The 17886-nt window shown below is 37.2% G+C and overlaps 1 protein-coding gene across 1 annotated transcript in view; it reads right to left on the minus strand.

Annotated features, from left to right (window-relative positions):
- Window positions 1–17886, minus strand: part of ARID2 (AT rich interactive domain 2 (ARID, RFX-like)) — a 187834-nt gene that overhangs the window by 29828 nt on the left and 140120 nt on the right. Inside the window, exon 16 of the mRNA XM_011987553.1 lies at window positions 17670–17818. Within this exon, the coding sequence (XP_011842943.1) occupies window positions 17670–17818 (149 nt within the window). The remainder of the gene's footprint in view (window positions 1–17669; window positions 17819–17886) is intronic.

The following is a 17886-nucleotide window of genomic DNA, read 5'->3' on the forward strand; positions in this document are numbered from 1 at the left end:
GAGCTTGCAGTGAGCCGAGATCGCGCCACTGCACTCCAGCCTGGGCGACAGAGCGAGACTCCCTCTCAAAAAAGAGAAAACAAGGGCCCTCCCTAGACTTTTCGTCTTACACAGTAGAAAAAAAATAAAGGCTGAGAAACTTACCAAAGTCGCAGCCCTTAGATGAAGGCCCACTTTTTTAAAGTGAGATTTAATCATAAGATTATAGAATATTTCACCTCCCCATTACCTTACCACCATATCAGCAGGTTTCCAGTATGGTATAACTGTGTATTAGAACTGAGAGAGCTACAAGCTACAGGCTATATTTAAAAAGGAGTTTCTAAAAAAAATTCAACAACAACAAAGGAAGAAAAAAAAGGACACCAGGGAATATTGAAGCTTCTGACACCTATAGCTATAGCAAACATTAAACATGGCCTAACTTCTAGCCAGAAAAACATAAAACCTCACGCCAAAGGCTATTTACCTCAGATGCTTAACTGAAACATCCTGACTTTCAACAAAAACTTATAAGTCATGCCAAAAGTAAAAAAACAAACAACCCCCCTACACACACACACACAGAGTCAGAAGAGGCAAAGCTAACATTAGAACCAGACTCAGATATCACACAAATTTTGACATTTTCAGACTGAGAATTTAAAATAATTATAATAAATATACTAAGACTAATGGAAAAAGTGAATATCAAGAACAAATGGATAATGTGAGCAGAGATGAGATGCTAAGAATAAAAAGAAAATGCTAGAAATAAGAAAAAAACTAACAGACATAAACAATGTCTTTCATAGACTCATCAACAGACTGGATACAGACAAGGAAAGAATCAGTGGACTTGAAGATGTGAGATATGTCGACAGGAACTTCCCAAACTGAAAAGCAAAGGGAACAAAGAATAAAGGAAACAAACAGAATATTCAAGGACTGTGCGACGATAACAAAAACTGCAAATATATGCAGTGGGAATACCATAAAAAGAAGACAAAGAGAAAGAACACAAAAAATATTTGAAGTATAAGAATGAAGTGAGAATTTTCTAAAATTAATGTCACACAAGAAGAAATCACAGATCCAGGAAACACAGACAACACTAAACAAGATAAATATTAAAAAATCAACACCTAGCCATATCATATTCAAACTTCCAAAAACCAAAGACAAAGAAAAAAACCCTGACAGAAATAAGAGGGAAAAAACCAACTTACTAATGGAAGGACAAGAATACAATGATGTCTCTTTAGGAATAACGCAAACAAGAAGAGTGGAATGAGATATTTAAATTGTTGAAAGATAAACATCCATTAACCTAGAATTTTGTATCCAGTAAAATCACTCTTCAAAAGTCAAGGAGAAATAGACTTTCTCAGACCAACAAAAACTGAGGCCATATGCACCAGGAGACCGGCTTCACAAGAAATGTTAAGAGGAGATCTTCAGAGAAGGAAAATATAGAGATCAAAACTTGAATTTACATAGAGTAAGGAAGAGTGTTAGAGAAGAAATCAATAGAAGTAAATTATTTTTCTTGCTTTTAATCTAACAGATAAATAAAAAAATAGCAATAGTATATCTGGTGATTATAGTTTATAGATAAGTGAAATGAGTGACAGCATGTAAAGAACACAGTGTAAGGCAACGGTCCCCAACCTTTTTGGTACCAGGGACTACTTTCATGGAAGACAATTTTTCCATGGACCAAGGGTTGGGGGGATGGTTTTGGGATGATTCAAGTGCAATACATTTATTGTGCACTTTATTTCCATTATTCATTGTACTATATAATGAAATAATTATACAACTCACCATAATGTTGAATCAATGGGAGCCCTGTACTTGTTTTCCAGCAACTAGACAGTCCCATCTGGGGGTGATGGGAGAAGTGATAGATCATCAGGCATTAGGTTCTCATAAGGAGCATGCAACTTAGATCTCTCAAATGCATAGTTCACAGTAGGGTTTGTGCTCCTATGAGAATCCAGTGCCGTCACTGATCTAACAGGGGGCAGAGCTTAGGTGGTAATGCAATCAATAGGGAGTGGCTGTAAATACAGATGAAGCTTCACTTTTTTGCCCAAGCCTCACCTCCTGCTGTGCAGCCTGGTTCCTAACAGGCCACGGACCAGTACCTGTATAGCAGTACACAGGTACTACATCCCATTTTATTCCATGTTGCTTTATTATGCTCTGTAGATACTTTTTTTTTTTTTTGAGATGGAGTCTTGCTCTGGAGTGCAGTGGTGCAATCTCGGCTCATGGCAAGCTCTGCCTCCCAGGTTCACACCATTCTCCTGCCTCAGCCTCCTGAGTAGCTGGGACTACAGGCACCCACCACCAGGCCCGGCTAATTTTTTTTTGTACTTTTAGTAGAGAATGGGGCTTCACCGTGTTAGCCAGGATGGTCTCGATCTCCTGAACTCATGATCCGCCTGCCTCGGCCTCCCAAAGTGCTGGGATTACAGGTGTGAGCCACTGTGCCCGGCCAAATGTTATGTGTCTTTTGAGTATTCCACCGACTGGCTGTTACCCTCATCTCTCTCCCCATCCTTAGGGCTCCCTGAGACACCATTCAACAATATTGAAATTAGACTAATTAATAACCCCACAATGGCCTCTCGGTGTTCAAGTGAAAGGAAGAGTCATATGTCTCTCACTTTAAATTAAAAGCTAGAAATGATTAAATTTAGTGAGAAAGGTATGGCAAAGCTGAGAAAGGCTAAAAGCTATGCCTCTTGCACCAAACAGCCAAGCTGTGAATGTAAAGGAAAAGTTCCCCATGGAAAATAAAAGTAATTCTCAACTGAACACCCAAATGTTAGGTAAGTGAAACAGTCTTGCTGATATGGAGACAGTTGTGGAGGTCTGGATAGAATATCAAACCAGTCAAGACGTTCCATTAAGCCAAAGCCTAATCCAGAGCAAGGCCCTAAACTCTCTTAAATTCTATGAATAGGTTGAGAGAGATGGGGAAGTTGCAGAAGAAAAGTTTGAAGCCAGCAGAGGTTGCTTCATGAGGTTTAAGGAAAGAAGCCATCTCCATAACATGAAAGTGCAAGGTAAAGCAAGTCCTGATGCAGAAATTGCAGCAAGTTATCCAGAAGACCTAGCTAACATCATTGATAAAGAATGCTACTCTAAACAACAGATTTTCAATAAAGATCAAACAGCTTTCTACTGGAAGAAGATGGTATCTAGGTCTAGGACTTTCATAGCTAGAGAGGAAAAGTCAATGCCTGGCTTCAGAGCTTCTAAGATTCTAAGAAAGGCTGACTCTCATTAGCAGCTAATGCAGCTGGTGACTTTAAGTTGAAGTCAATGCTCATTGATCATTCTGAAAATCTGAGGATTCTTGAGAATTATCTAAATCTACATTGCCTGTGCAACATCAAAGCCTAGATGATAGCACATTTGTTTACAGCATGGTTTACTGAATATTTTAAGCCCACTATTGAAACTTACCACTCTGATGAAAAGATTTATTTCAAAACAGTACCACTCACTGACAATGTACCTAATTGCCCAAGAGCTCTGATGGAGCTGTACAAGGATATGAATGTTGTTTTCATGCTGTTAACACAACATCCATTCTGCAGCTCATGGAACAAGGAGTCACTTCAACTATTTTGTATTTTTTTGAGACGGGGTCTCACTCTGTTGCTGAGGTGCAGTGGCACATCTCAGCTCACTGCAAACTCCACCTCCTGGGCTCAAACGATCCTTCCACCAAAACCTCCTGAGTAACTGGGACTACAGGCAAGGGCCACCATGACCACCTATTTTTTAATTTTTTTGTAGAGACAAGGTTTTGCTATATTGCCCAGCCTCGTCTTGAACTCCTGGGCTCAAGCCATCTTCCTGCTTTGGCCTTCCAAAGTGTTCAGATTACAGGCATCAGCCACTGTGCCTGGCCTCAACTTTCAACTTCTGTTACTTAAGGCTATAGCTGCTATAGATGGTAATTCCATGGACAGATCTGGCAAAGTAAAATGAAAATCTTCTGCAAAGGATTCTCTAATGCTAGCTGCCACTAAGAACATTTGTAATTCATGGGAGGAGGTCAAAATATGAACAGTAGCAGGTATATGAAAGAAGTTGATTCCAATTCTCATGGATGACTTTGAGGATTCAAGGCCTCAGTGGAGGAAGTAACAGCAAATATGATAGAAATAGCAAGAGAACTAGAAGCAGAGCCTAAAGATGTAACTGAATTGCTACAATCTTATGATAAAATTTGAATGGATGAGGAGTTGCTTCTTAGGGATGAACAAATAAAGTGGCTTCTCAGGGTAGAATCTACTCCTGGTGAAGATGCTGTGAACACAGTTGAAGTGATAGCAAAGGCTTCAGAATATTACATAAACTTAGTTGATAACACAGCAGCAGGCTTTGAGAAGACTGACTCAATCTTTTTATTTTTATTTTTTAAGAGATAGGGTCTTACTAAATTGTCCAGGCTGGAGTGCAGTGGCTATTCACAGGCACTACCCACTACTGATCAGCATGGGAGTTTCGACTTGCTCCATTTCTGACCAGGGCTGGTTCACCCTTCCTTAGGCAACCTGGTGGTCCCCACTCCCAGGAAGTCACCATACTGATGCCGAACTTAGTGCAGACAACCAATCAGTGTAGTGCACTACAGCCCAGAACTCTTGGACTCAAGCAATCCTCCTTGCTCAATGTCCGAAATAGCTGGGTGTACAGGAATGCACTGCTGCTTGACTCCAATTTTGAAAGAAGTTCTACTATGGGTAAAATGGTATCAAGCAGCATCTCATGCTACAGAGAAATCTTCTGTGAAAGGAAGAGTCCAGTAATGTGGCAAACTTCATTACTTTAAGAAATTGACATGACTACCCCAATCTTTAGCAACCACTATCACGATCAGTCAGCAGCCATCAACATCAAGGCAAGACCTTTCACCAGCAAACAGATGATGACTTGCTAAAGGTTCAAATGATCATTAGCATTTTTAGCAGTAAAGTATTTTTAATTAAGGTATGTACCCTGTTTTTTTAGACGAAATGTTATTACACACTTAATTAACTCCAGTATAGTGTAAACATAACTTTTAAATGCACTAAGAAACAAAAACATTTATGTGACTTGCTTTATTGTGATATTTGCCTTCTTGTGGTGATCTGGAACCAAACATGCAATATATCTGAGGTATGCCTGTACTATTATTTGAAAGTCATCTTAGATTAACTATAAATGTATACTGCAAACTCTAAAATAACCACAAATGAAAAATTTAAAGAAATATGATTGATATCTGAAGAAAGGGGAGAAAATGGCAACATAAAAAGTGTTCAGCTAACATCAGAGAAGGCAGAAAAATGGGACAGCAGAAAAAGAACAAGTGCATTTACAAATATGATAGCTATCAATGCAACTATAGTGATAATCACATTAAATGAGAATGATCTAAATACACGAAGTAAAAGACAGAAAGGATAATAAAATAAGACCCAACTATGTATTGTTAAAAATAAAGACACAGATTAAAAGTAAAGGGATGGAGAAAGATAAACTATATTAACACTAATTAAAAGAAAGCTGGAGTGGCAATAATTATTTCAGACAAAGCAGACTTCAGAGCAAGAAAAATTATCGTGGATCAAGAGGGGCATTACACAGTGATAAAGAAAACCTAACAATCTTCTCCAAGAAGATATGGCAATCCTTAAGATATATGCACTGAACATAAAGCATCAAAACATGTGAGGCAAACACTGACAGAACTGCAAAGAGAAAGAACCAAACCCACTATTACAGTTGAAGACTTCAACATACCTCTATCAGTAATTGACAGATCCAATAGGCAGAAAATCAGTAAGGATATAGTTGAATTGAACAGCACCATCAATCAACTGGATCTAATTGATATTTACTGAATACTTCATCCAACAATATATTCTTCTCAAGCTCACATGGAACATCCACCAAGATAGACCACAATCTGGGACATAAAACACACCTTAGCAAATTTAAAAGAATAGAAATCATATGTATACTCTGAAACCACAATGGAATTAAATAGAAATCGACAAGGTTTGGCTGTGTCCCCACCCATGCGGTTACGCCCATGCTGCTGTTCTCCTGATAGTGAGTCAGTCTTCACGAGATCTGATGATTTTATAAGGGACTTTCCCCCCCTTTGCTTGGCACTTCTCTCTCCTGCTGCCATGTGAAGGATGTGTTTGCTTCCTTTTCTGTCATGATTGTTGCTTTCCTAAGGCCTTCCCAGCCATGCAAAACTGTGAGTCAATTAAACCTTTATAAGTTACCCAGTCTCAGGTATGTCCTTATAGCAGCATGAGAACAGATTAATAGAGAAATCAATAACAAAAAGTCAGAAAATATCAAAAACATTTGGAGTCTAAGTAACACATTTTTACAATATTTCGAACTAAAGGAAAATGAAAATACAACGTAACCATAATTTCTGGATATAGTAAAAGTAGTACTTAGAGGGAAGGCTTTAGCATTGAATGTATATACTAAAAAAGAAGAAAGATCTAAAATCATAATGTAAGCTTCTACCTTAGGAAACTAGACAAAGCAGAGCACATTAAACCCAAATCAGGCAGAAGAAAAAAAAAAAAAAAGGAGCAGAAAGTAATGAAACTGAAAACAGGAAACCAACAGAAAGAAAAAAATTTAACAAATCCAAAAGCTGGTTCTTGGGGGGAAAAAATTTCAGTAAAATCCATAAACCTGTAGCTAACCTAACCAAGAAAAGGTAACAGAAGATACATATCATTAATATCAGAAATGAAAAAGGGACCATCACTACCAATCCCATGGACATTAAAAGGATGATAATAAAGAAACAGAAATATCTCTATGCTCACACATTTGGTAACTCAGATGAAATCGACCAACTCCCTGAAAGACACAATCTGCCAAAACTCACTCAAGGAGCAACAGATAATCTGAATAACATTGTAACTATTAAAGAAATTGAATCAATAATTAATAACCTTCAAAACAGAAAGTACCAGGACCACATGGTTTCTCTGCTGAATTCACAACAAATAATTAAAGGAAGGAATGATACCAATTCTCTACAATCCCTACCAGACAACAGAAGCAAAAGGAACACTTTCTAACTCATTCTATGAGGATGGCATTACCCTATTACCAAAATCAGACAAAGACATGACAAGAAAACTACATCCCAGAATCTTGCATGAATATAGAGAACATCCTCAGGAAAAATATTAGCAAATCGTATCAAACAATGCATAAAAAAGAAATATATACCATGACAAAGTAAAATTTATTACAGGCACACAAGGCTGGTTGAAGTAAAAAATTGAAGTAACCCATCACATTCACAAGCTAAAAAATAAAAATCATATGATCATAGCACTAGATGCAGAAAAGCATTTGATATAATCCATTATCTACTCATGCTAAAAGCTCTCAGCAAAAAAACAAATTAAAAATGGGTTAAATATCTGAATAGACAACCCACCAAAGAAGATATACGTATGGTAAATAAACAAAAAGATGCTCAACATCATATGTTATTAGGGAACTAGAAATTAACACAACAGATATACCAACACACACACACCTATCAAAACGGCTCATATCTAAAACACTGACAACACTAAATGTTGGCAAAGATATGAAGCAACAAGATTCTCATTCACTGCTGGTAGGAATACAAAATAGTACAGACACTTTGGAAGACAGATTCACAGTTTCTTACAAGTGTTTAACATAGTCTTTATCATATGATCCAGCAATTATAATCCTAGGTCTTTGCTCAAATGAGTTGAAAAATTACATCCACACAAAGTTACACATAAATGTTTACGACACTTTAGTTCAAAACTGCCAATAATTGGAAGCAACTATGACATTGTTCAATAGATGAATGGATAAGCAAACTATGGTACATCTGTATAATAAAATATTATGCAGAAATAAAAAGAAATGAGCTATCCAACAATAAGAAGACATGGAGAAAACTTATGTGCATATTACTAAGTGAAAGAAAGCAGATTAAAAAGGATACTGCTGAATAATTCTAACTATATTACATTCCAGAAAAGTCAAAACTACAGAGACAGTAAAAAAATCAGCGACTGCCAGGAATTGAGGGTGAGGGAGGGGGTGAGGAGGAGTAAATAGGTAAAGCATAATGGATTTTTAGTGTAGTGAAGGTACTCTGTATGTTACTGTAATGCTGGAGACATGACATTATGCATTTGTCAAAACCCATGGAACTACAGAAAGAATGAATCTGAATGTAAACTATGAACTTTAGTTAATAATAGTGTATCAATATTGGCTCATCAGTTATAACGTGTGTACCACACTAATGCAAGGTGCCAGTAATAGTGGAAACTGTGTGCAGGTAGGACGGAAATATGGGAGCTCTTCTATCTGCTCGATTTTTCCATAAACCTAAAACTGCTCTTAAAAAATGCAGTTTAGGCCGGGCATGGTGGCTTACGTCTGTAATCGCCTTGGAGGCCGAGGCGAGCGGATCATGAGGTCAGATCAAGACCACCCTGGCTAACACGGTGAAGCCCTGTTCTCTACTAAGTATACAAAAAAAAAATTAGCCGGGCGTGGTGGTGGGCGCCTGTAGTCCCAGCTACTCAGGAGGCTGAGGCAGGAGAATGGTGTGAACCCAGGAGGCAGAGCTTGCAATGAGCCGAGACCGCACCACTGCACTCCAGCCTGCGCGACAGAACGAGACTCCGTCTCAGAAAAACAAAAAAACAAAAAAACAAAAAAACGGTTTATTAGCTTTAAAAAAGATATGGATGAATATTATCACTATTGTGCAACTGTGTTGAAAACATTAGACATATATGTATTTTGTTTGTTTTATTTTGTTTTGTTTTGTTTTTGAGGTGATGCCTTGCTCTGTCACACAGGCTAGAATGCTATGGCATGATCTCGGCTCACTGCAACCTCCACCTCTCCGGTTTAAGCAATTCTCCTGCGTCAGCCTCCCGATTAGCTGGGATTACAGTCACCCGCCACTATGCCTGGCTAATGTTCGCATTTTTAGTAGAGATGGGTTTCACCATATTGGCCAGGCTGTTCTCAAACTCCTGACCTCAAGTGATCCATCTACCCCGGCCTTCCAAAGTGCTGAAATTATAGGCGTGAGCCACTGCACCTGGCCTAGACATTATAATTGGGTAAGACAAAATATGAAGTATATAGAAAACACCTATCAGTTGAAAAATATAATGGAAGTTGAGATCATTTATAACAACTAAATATAAGACTACCGCTTAGCAATAAACTTAATAAAGTACAAAATTGATGTGAAGAAAAGTCTAGAAACTCTATTGGAAAAAAAAAAGTAACGACATGGGCTGATACCTTTTCCAGTAAGGGAAGACTAAAAAAAAGTGTCCACTATCAAAAAATAAACAAAAAACTCTGTTCATTAAAAGCAGTTGCGGCTAGGCACAGTGGCTCACGCCTGTAATCCCAGCGCTTTGGGAGGCCAAGGCAGGCGGATCACGAGCTCAGGAGTTCCAGACCAGCCTGGCCAATATGGTGAAACCCCGTCTCTACTAAAAATACAAAAATTAGCTGGGCATGGTGGTGCGTGCCTGTAATCCCAGCTACTCAGGCTGAGGCAGGAGAATCGCTTGAAACCGGGAGGTGAAGGTTACAGTGAGCCAAGATCGTGCCACTGCACTCCAGTCTGGGTGACACCGCGAGACTCCATCTTAAAAAAAAAAAAAAAACAATTGCAACCCATATCCCAACATGACTTTCTTAGCAATTTCGAAAAATAAATCTGATTTATACATCACTCTAATTTCAAAACTTGGCATAGTGCCTAGTATAAGGTAGTTGCTCAAATAAATCACAAAAAAACTGTAAAGAATCAGCAGGGGCAACCTGCCATATCCAAAGTTAAAATACATTTAAAGTGATAGTGTAATAAGGACAGAGATCAAGGGGATAACAAGTGATCCAGAAACAGGCACAGCATATATAGGAATTTAGTATATGACAAATGTCTGAGGGAAAGATGAACTTGCCAATAAGTTAGCTATTTGGAAAATAATTAAGCTAGACTCATACCTCACTCTATACATCGAGCTAAATTACAAATGAATCAAAAAGTAAAAATATTAATGTATTACAAAGCAAAAAATGTGTATTTTATGATATAAAAGTTGAAAAGGTCTTTCTAAGCATGACATGAAAACCATTAAGATTTAAATTCTACGTAGCAAAATATGGCTAAAGTCTCGAGACGTGGGGTAGACACATAATAAACAGATGACATCCTTTTCTTTTCCTTTGAGACAGAGTCTCACTTTGTCACCCAGGCTGGAGTGCAGTGGCATAATCTCGGCTTACTGCAACCTCTACCTCCCAGGTTCAGGCGATTCCCATGCCTCAGACACCCAAGTAGCTGGGATTACAGGCACCCGCCACCATGCTCAGCTAATTTTTGTATTTTTAGTAGAGACAGACAGGGTTTTGCCATGTTGACCAGGCTGGTCTTGAACTCCTGACCTCAAGTGATCCGCCTCCCTTGGCTTCCCAAAGTGTTGGGATTACAGGTGTGAGCCACCACGCCTGGCCAAGAGTTGACATCCTTAATGCAGAGAGAAGTATTGCAAATTTTTAGGAAGGGCAATAAAGAATGAGCAAATGACACGAGTAGATAATTCACAGAAGAAAATCATATTTAAAAATATTTAACTCAATACCTGAAATAAAAATTAAAACAGGAGCTGGGGAATGGTAAGATGAAGAAGTAGAATACAAAAGATTTTTAGGGCAATAAAACTCCTCTGTATACTGTAATGGTGGACACATGTTATTATATTAATATTTGTCGAAACCCATAGAGTAGTAGTCAGGTGCAGTGGTTCATGCCTATAATCCCAACCCTTTGTGAAGTCAAGGTGGGAGGATTGTTTAAGACCAGGAATTCAAAACCAGCTTAGGCAACATATAAGACCCTGTCTGTACAGAATTTTTTTTGTTTTTGTTTTTGAGATGGAGTCTTGCTTTGTCACCCAGGCTGGAGTGCAGTGGTGTGATCAGGGCTCACTGCAAGCTCTGCCTCCTGGGTTCATGCCATTCTCCTGCCTCAGCCTCCCGAGAAGCTGGGACCACAGGTGCCCACCACCATGCCCAGCTAACTTTTTTGTATTTTTAGTAGAGACGGGGTTTCACTGTGTTAGCCAGGATGGTCTCAATCTCCTGACCTCATGATCCGCCCATCTCGGTCTCCCAAAGTGTTGGGATTACAGGCGTGAGTCACTGCACCCAGAAAATTTTAAAATTAGCTAGGCAAAAAAGTTAAAATTTGGTGGGTGTGGTGGTCACACCTGTAGTCCTAGCTACTCAGGAGGCTGAGGCGGGAGGGATCACTTGAGCCCAGGAAGTCCCAGTTACAGCGAGCTGTGATCATCCCACTAAACTCTAGCCTGGATGACAGAACAAGACTTTGTCTCAAAAATAAACAACAACAGGCTGGGTGCAGTGGCTCATGCCTGTAATCCCAGCACTTTGGGAGGCCAAGGTGGGTAGACTACGAGGTTAGGAGTTCAAGATCAGCCTGGCCAACATGGTGAAACGACGTCTCCACTAAAAATACAAAAATTAGCTGGGCATGGTGGCACGCACCTGTAGTCCCAGCTACTTGGGAGGATGAGGCGAGAGAATCGCTTGAACTTGGGAGACAGAGGTTGCAGTGAGCCGAGATAACCCCACTGCACTCCAGCCTGGGTGATGGAGCAAGACTCCATCTCCAAACAACAACAACAACAACAAATTTCACAAAACAACCCAACAAAACAAACCCCCCAGAATGTACAATGTCAAGAGCAAATCTTAAACTATGGACTTTGGGTGATAATGATGTGTCAACACAGGTTAACCAGTTGTAACAAATGTACCATTCCTATAAAGATTTAATATTTGTGGGGCAGGTGCTATATACGAATACCCTGTATTTGCCACTCAATTTTGTTGTAAACCTAAAATTGCTCTCAAAATAAAGTCTATTTAAAAATTTAAAATAACAAAAGAATAAAAATTGACAGTCTTTTTGAGGCTGTCAGATCAGCAAAGATGAAATTTCCCTTCAGATTTGAGTAGTTAGGTAGTGGGAAACAAGCTCATATTCTATTATTTGAATTACAAATTAACATTTTTGGATGGTAATTTGTCAATTTCTATAAAAATAAAAACATGTAAATCTCCTGACTCAGCAATTCCCAGTTTCGTATTTTAGTCTACTGAAATACTTGTAGAAAATGTGCTATAGAAACAAAATTATTCACCACAGTTCTGTTCATATGTAATAGCAAATAACTAAAATCCCAAATACCCTTAATATGAGATATAGTTAACAGACTATAGTGCAGGATCATTGCATCTTATTCATGGAAAGAAATGTGTCCTCATAATTCAAGAGCAATCCTGTCAAAAAAAGGACGAGCAATTCTATTTACCAATGCAGATAACAAAGACAGTGCAATAAAAGGGGAATTCTTGGTATTCAATACAAAGAATGAGTAAATCTACGTATTGACATAAAAAGTGTATATATATATTCTATATGAATATTACATACATTATTGAAGCAAGCTCTAGATCAGCATATATAGTTTAAAATAAGAAACAAAGTATACATGTGTACTTTTCATGTACAATATAGTACAGCTGTATATGAAAAAGGTTTGTAAAGATACATACCAAAATTACAACCATGCTTATCTTTCGATAATGCTATTTTTATAATTTAAATTTTTTAAAAGCTAGAAGTATAATTTTAAGATGAGAAAAACAATTATGTAAATATTGTGGAATCACTTTTGTTAAGAGTCTTGAGTAGCACCTGATGAAACTAATTTGGATTGTCCCACTGGACAGTGCTGAAGCCCAAAACATCCACTGTGACTCTTACTTTTTTTAGAATAAACTACTCTTATAGTATGAGAAAAGAAAGTTACAGTGACAAATTGAACAAAAAAGTCACTGACTTACCCTAATTTCCTTAAGACCAGATTACTGACAGAGGGAAAAATATCAAAATATAAGATTTAAATGGAAACTAAAAAATCACGTAAGTTCTAAATAAAAACATGGGGGTTCTTCTACAATTTGGGCACAGAGAAAGCCTTCCTAACTATAATCCAGATCCAGAAGCAATAATGAAAAACCTAATAAATTTGTTTACAGAAAAATTAATTGAAAGAAAAAAACCCTTCATCTAGGACAAAAATAAAGTAACGCAAAACAAAGGGTAAAGTAAAAAGACAAATGATTAACTGAAAAAATGAGAAAAACTTTTTCAAGTTACACCACAGCAGACATTTTTTTTTTGGAGTATGACATAGGACAAAGAATAAATTCTTAACAATATTGAGAAATGGGATTTTTGGTGTGGGAGAAAGAAGATACAGGTGTGAAAATGATAAAACAAAGTAAAAACCTTGTTGTACTTAATCTAAATTCCAAGAATCAGTGGAAACACACAGACTATCTTGCCTATCAGAGAGCAGGGAAACTATCAAATACTTACATTAAGGTCACAACCAAAGGACTTGGGAAATCCACTTGAAAAGACTTTCACTGACCAAAAATAGCACAATTTGTATACCAAGAAGGACACAATAACCTCAATTGACTGAAATACCTCAAATACGTTTAAATTCCTGTTGGCTCATAGTAATACTACAAACAAAATAAACAAAAACCAAACCTCATGGTAACTTTGTACAAAGCGATAGTGAGCAACTCATTATTTTGAAAACTGGTAAATAAGGGAAATATCCAAGCATCTATCTTGCCTTTCCTGTAGGAAATATTCCTCAAAGAAGGCAAATGACTAATAAAAGGGGGTCCTTTATATTTTACAAACCTTAATGAAATAATGTTCTGAACAATGATCCTTAAAGGCTGTTTACATCACAAAAAGAGACAAGAAGATATTACATATTCCTGATGGAAGTACACAATTTCATTTCTGAAGTGGTCTTCAAATAGTGAAACCAGAACTTGATCAGATATTTGGTCCAAACTATCAATGCACAGAAAATACAAGGTCAGAGTAACACGCTAAACAATATCAGGAAAATCCAGACTGTAATGCTCTATAGGACAAATTAAACTGTTTTTTTTTCCCCCAACAAAAACTTGCAAAGAAAAAAAAAAATTAAGAGGGATGGAGGGGTAATCTAACAGATTAAAAGAGATTTAAGACTTATCAACCAGAGGCAATGTTTGAACCTTAGATTCCAATTCAAACTCTAAAAAGGCCACCAGAGAAATGTAAACACTGACAGGATATAAGAAATCATAATATTAAAGGGAATTAATTTTTTTCTGTAGGAGTATGGTGGTGGTACAGTATTTATATCTAAAGAGTGAGGTCCCTAACTTTTAGAGATAAATGCTTACAGATTAAAAAACCAAGCATCAATATGTGATGATATAAGAGGGAGTGGGACTTACTGAAAACAATCTATATTGTACATCTAAAAGGAGAATTATGGCTCATGCCTGTAATCCCAGCACTTTGGGAGGCTGAGGTGCGCAGATCACTTGAGTTCAGGAGTTCGAGAACAGCCTTGGCAACAAGGCAAAACCCTGTCTCTATAAAAAATGCAAAAATTAGCTTGGTATGGCAACATGCACCTGTAGTCTCAGTCACTTGGGAGGCTGAGGTGGGAGGATGGCTTGAGCTCAGAAGACAGAGGTTGCAATGAGCCAAGATTAAGACAGCACCACTGCATTGCAGCCTGGGTGACATAGTGAGACCCTGTCTCAAAAAACAAAAACAAAAAAGAAAAAAAAGGAGAATTATAGATACAAAAAGACTATGTAAAGTGTGGTGCTAATACAGAACTAAAAACAGGTTAAATGTATACTCAAAGTCACTTTTAAGTCCTTAAAAGGAAGAGAGCACATAGCTATTTCAACTTTAAATACAAAGCATTTTACAATAATATATACGTGCAGAAAATAATTTTAGCTTTAAATCTGATGGAAACAAAGAAAGTTGTTTTGTTTTTGTTTTTTACAAAGAGTATCTTACTTTATAACCCAGGATGGAGTGCATTGACGCAATCATAGCTCACCGTAGCCTTGAAGTTCTGGGCTCAAGAGATTCTCCAGTTTTCAGCATCCCAAGTAGCTGGCATTACAGGCTCAAACCACCATGCCCAGCATAAAAGTTCTGTACTAGTATTTTTGATAAGATATTAAAGAAATTAGAACAGCCACTTAGTGGCCAACGGCTGTCATATATATGTTTCTACTCGGAATTGGAACTAAATATGAATAAGAGCCATTTCTCTTTTCATGCCCTTATGCTTGTAGTATTCTAACTTCTCACAGTTTCCTGGACATACAAGGTCCTTTTATACTCCTGTGCTTGCTCTTAACATTCTGACAGGTTTATTTTAGCATGACAAATTCCTACTCATTCTTTAAGACTCAACTAAATGTAATGCTTGTAGTAAAACTCTCCAGCCATCCCAGAGTTAAACTGTCCAATATGTTGCAAACAGCACTATGAAACTATCTTTTTTACAGTACTTATTTATACTGTAATTTATTTGTTTTTTGGGTCTGTGTCCCTTAGGACTGGGAGTGATTTTTGTATTTTTATCTTCTGGCCCATGCACCCTCCTAGAGGATGCTTAATAAATATTTGCAGACTAAAACTAATTAGCCATGCAGTAGTGAAAAGCTATGGCTTTAAAAAAATGGCATGCTCTAAGAAGCCCTGTTTAATCTGTCTTGTTCAGAAAAGACTAGCAAGAAAAAGGTAAATCATCAAATTATGTAACGCTGATTTATTAGCAAGATGGGAAACTGTCAGACATCTAGGTTCATTAACTCTTCCAGCAACTTATCTTGAAGTAACCTAAACACTTCATCTAAAGCAGTTATTCTTAAACTTCTCTATTTTTTATCTTTTTAGACATGAGGTCTCACCATGTTGCCCAAGCTAGACTCGAATTCCTAGGTTAAAATGATCCTCCTGCCTCAGCCTTCCTGGACACCTGGGGCATGCAGCACTGCCACAAGCTTCGTAAACTTTTTGAAAAGTTAACAAACACCTTTAGCACACTACCCATTCCATCAACTACTATTTATCATGAAAAAAACAAAAATCTCAAGACAAATGGAGAATAAAAATGGCATGCAGTGAAGAAAGTTTCAAATTAACTTACAAACATACACTAAAAAGAAAGAGATGGTCAAATTAAATGAATGAAGGAAATAATGAGAAACAACCTAAAGGACACATTTTTAAAGAATTTTTTTGACAAACAGATTTTATACTATGATCAAGTACACATATATAGGTCACATATATGTAACTGAAAACAATATTTACCCTCACTAACATGGTGAACTATGATATATTTAATTTTTTTGTTGTAAAGGAAAACAAACAAAAACCTACTAAAATGATCCACAGTCCCACTATTGGGTTGAGAGTTAAAGTTTGATCATTGCTGTCCTATAGATACTTTGCATACTATTAATAATCCCTAGGCTACACAGGCAGCCATAATCATACAAAAAATCTGTACATGAAGTTTACAATAAAGTATAATATCTATATCACAAAAATATGAATAGCAAATATAGATTGTAAAAGCTATGGTAATTTCTGCTATCAATTATGAAGAGTGAAATGGAATCTTTGATATCTAAAAAATGAACGGTATTATGTCTATTGAGACAAATGCTGGCAGGGCTTAGTAGCTTATACTTGTAGTGCCAGCACTTTGGAAGGCCGAGGCCAGAGGGATCACTGGAGGTCAGGAGTTCGAGACCAGCCTGGCCAACATGGTGAAAAAAAGATAAAAATTAGCCAGGGATGGTGACACATGCCTGTAATCCCAGCTACTCAAGAGGCTGAGGCAAAAGAATTGCTTGAACCCAGGAGACAGAGGTTGCAGTTAGCGGAGACAGCGCCACTGCACCCTAGCCTGACAACAGAGCGAGACTGTCTCAAAAAAAATTAGTCCTAGACCTCTAAAAAAATGACTCAAGGCAAAGGGTCTTACCTGAGTACTATCAAAGAATTAAGACTTTCATTTTAACCAACATTCTTTTCAAGTTTTCCTTCAAGTCTAAGAAAGGTTTATTTCAGAAGTTCATCTTAATTAAACTGTAAGCTGGTATGGCTTTAAAAATAATTTTCATAGGTATACACCCCAAACTCAAGTTCAAAAAATCATTCTCTTTCTAGCACATTATTACTTCTAAGTTTCTACTATATAGAAATACTATAGCTGCCGCTAAGTTCAAGCCACTTATATTTTTTTTTTTAACAGCCAAATATATAATCAAATTCTTAATGGATTTTCTTTACTGAAAACAAATACTGAACCACATTCTCTACAACGTACCACTAAGCAATGAAGTTCTTTCCATTACTTACATATAAATTTCTTAGTTTAGGTCCATATAATGGATCATAAATGTAAGAGTTACATTTAATTTTTTTGTTGAAAATAAAAACAAACAAAAACCTACTAAAGAGTTACATTTATGTAACTCTTACAGTTTTGCTAAAAGTTGGTGGTTCTAAAAGAAAATTTTCATAAACTATAGATGACAGAAACTTAAATATAAAAGCATTCCAAAACAAAGAATACTTTTATATATCAAATAAAATTGCCATTTACTTTTTACAAGACTGCCACAGACACATGAAGTTCTGTCCAGGTTTTCTCATTGGATCTCCAGGCTGACTGGATCCACTGAATGGAGAAGGCTGAGAACTGTTAGGCTGGCCCTGCACTTGTACAGCTGGTGAAGGTGGCATAGGAGTGTTCTGTGAAAAAGAACAAATGCAGAGTTTGTGACATGACACTGAAAAATTTCATATTTTATAGTCTTATA

Source organism: Mandrillus leucophaeus, unplaced genomic scaffold, assembly GCF_000951045.1.
Source record: "Mandrillus leucophaeus isolate KB7577 unplaced genomic scaffold, Mleu.le_1.0 Scaffold1089, whole genome shotgun sequence".
Taxonomy (NCBI): domain Eukaryota; kingdom Metazoa; phylum Chordata; class Mammalia; order Primates; family Cercopithecidae; genus Mandrillus; species Mandrillus leucophaeus.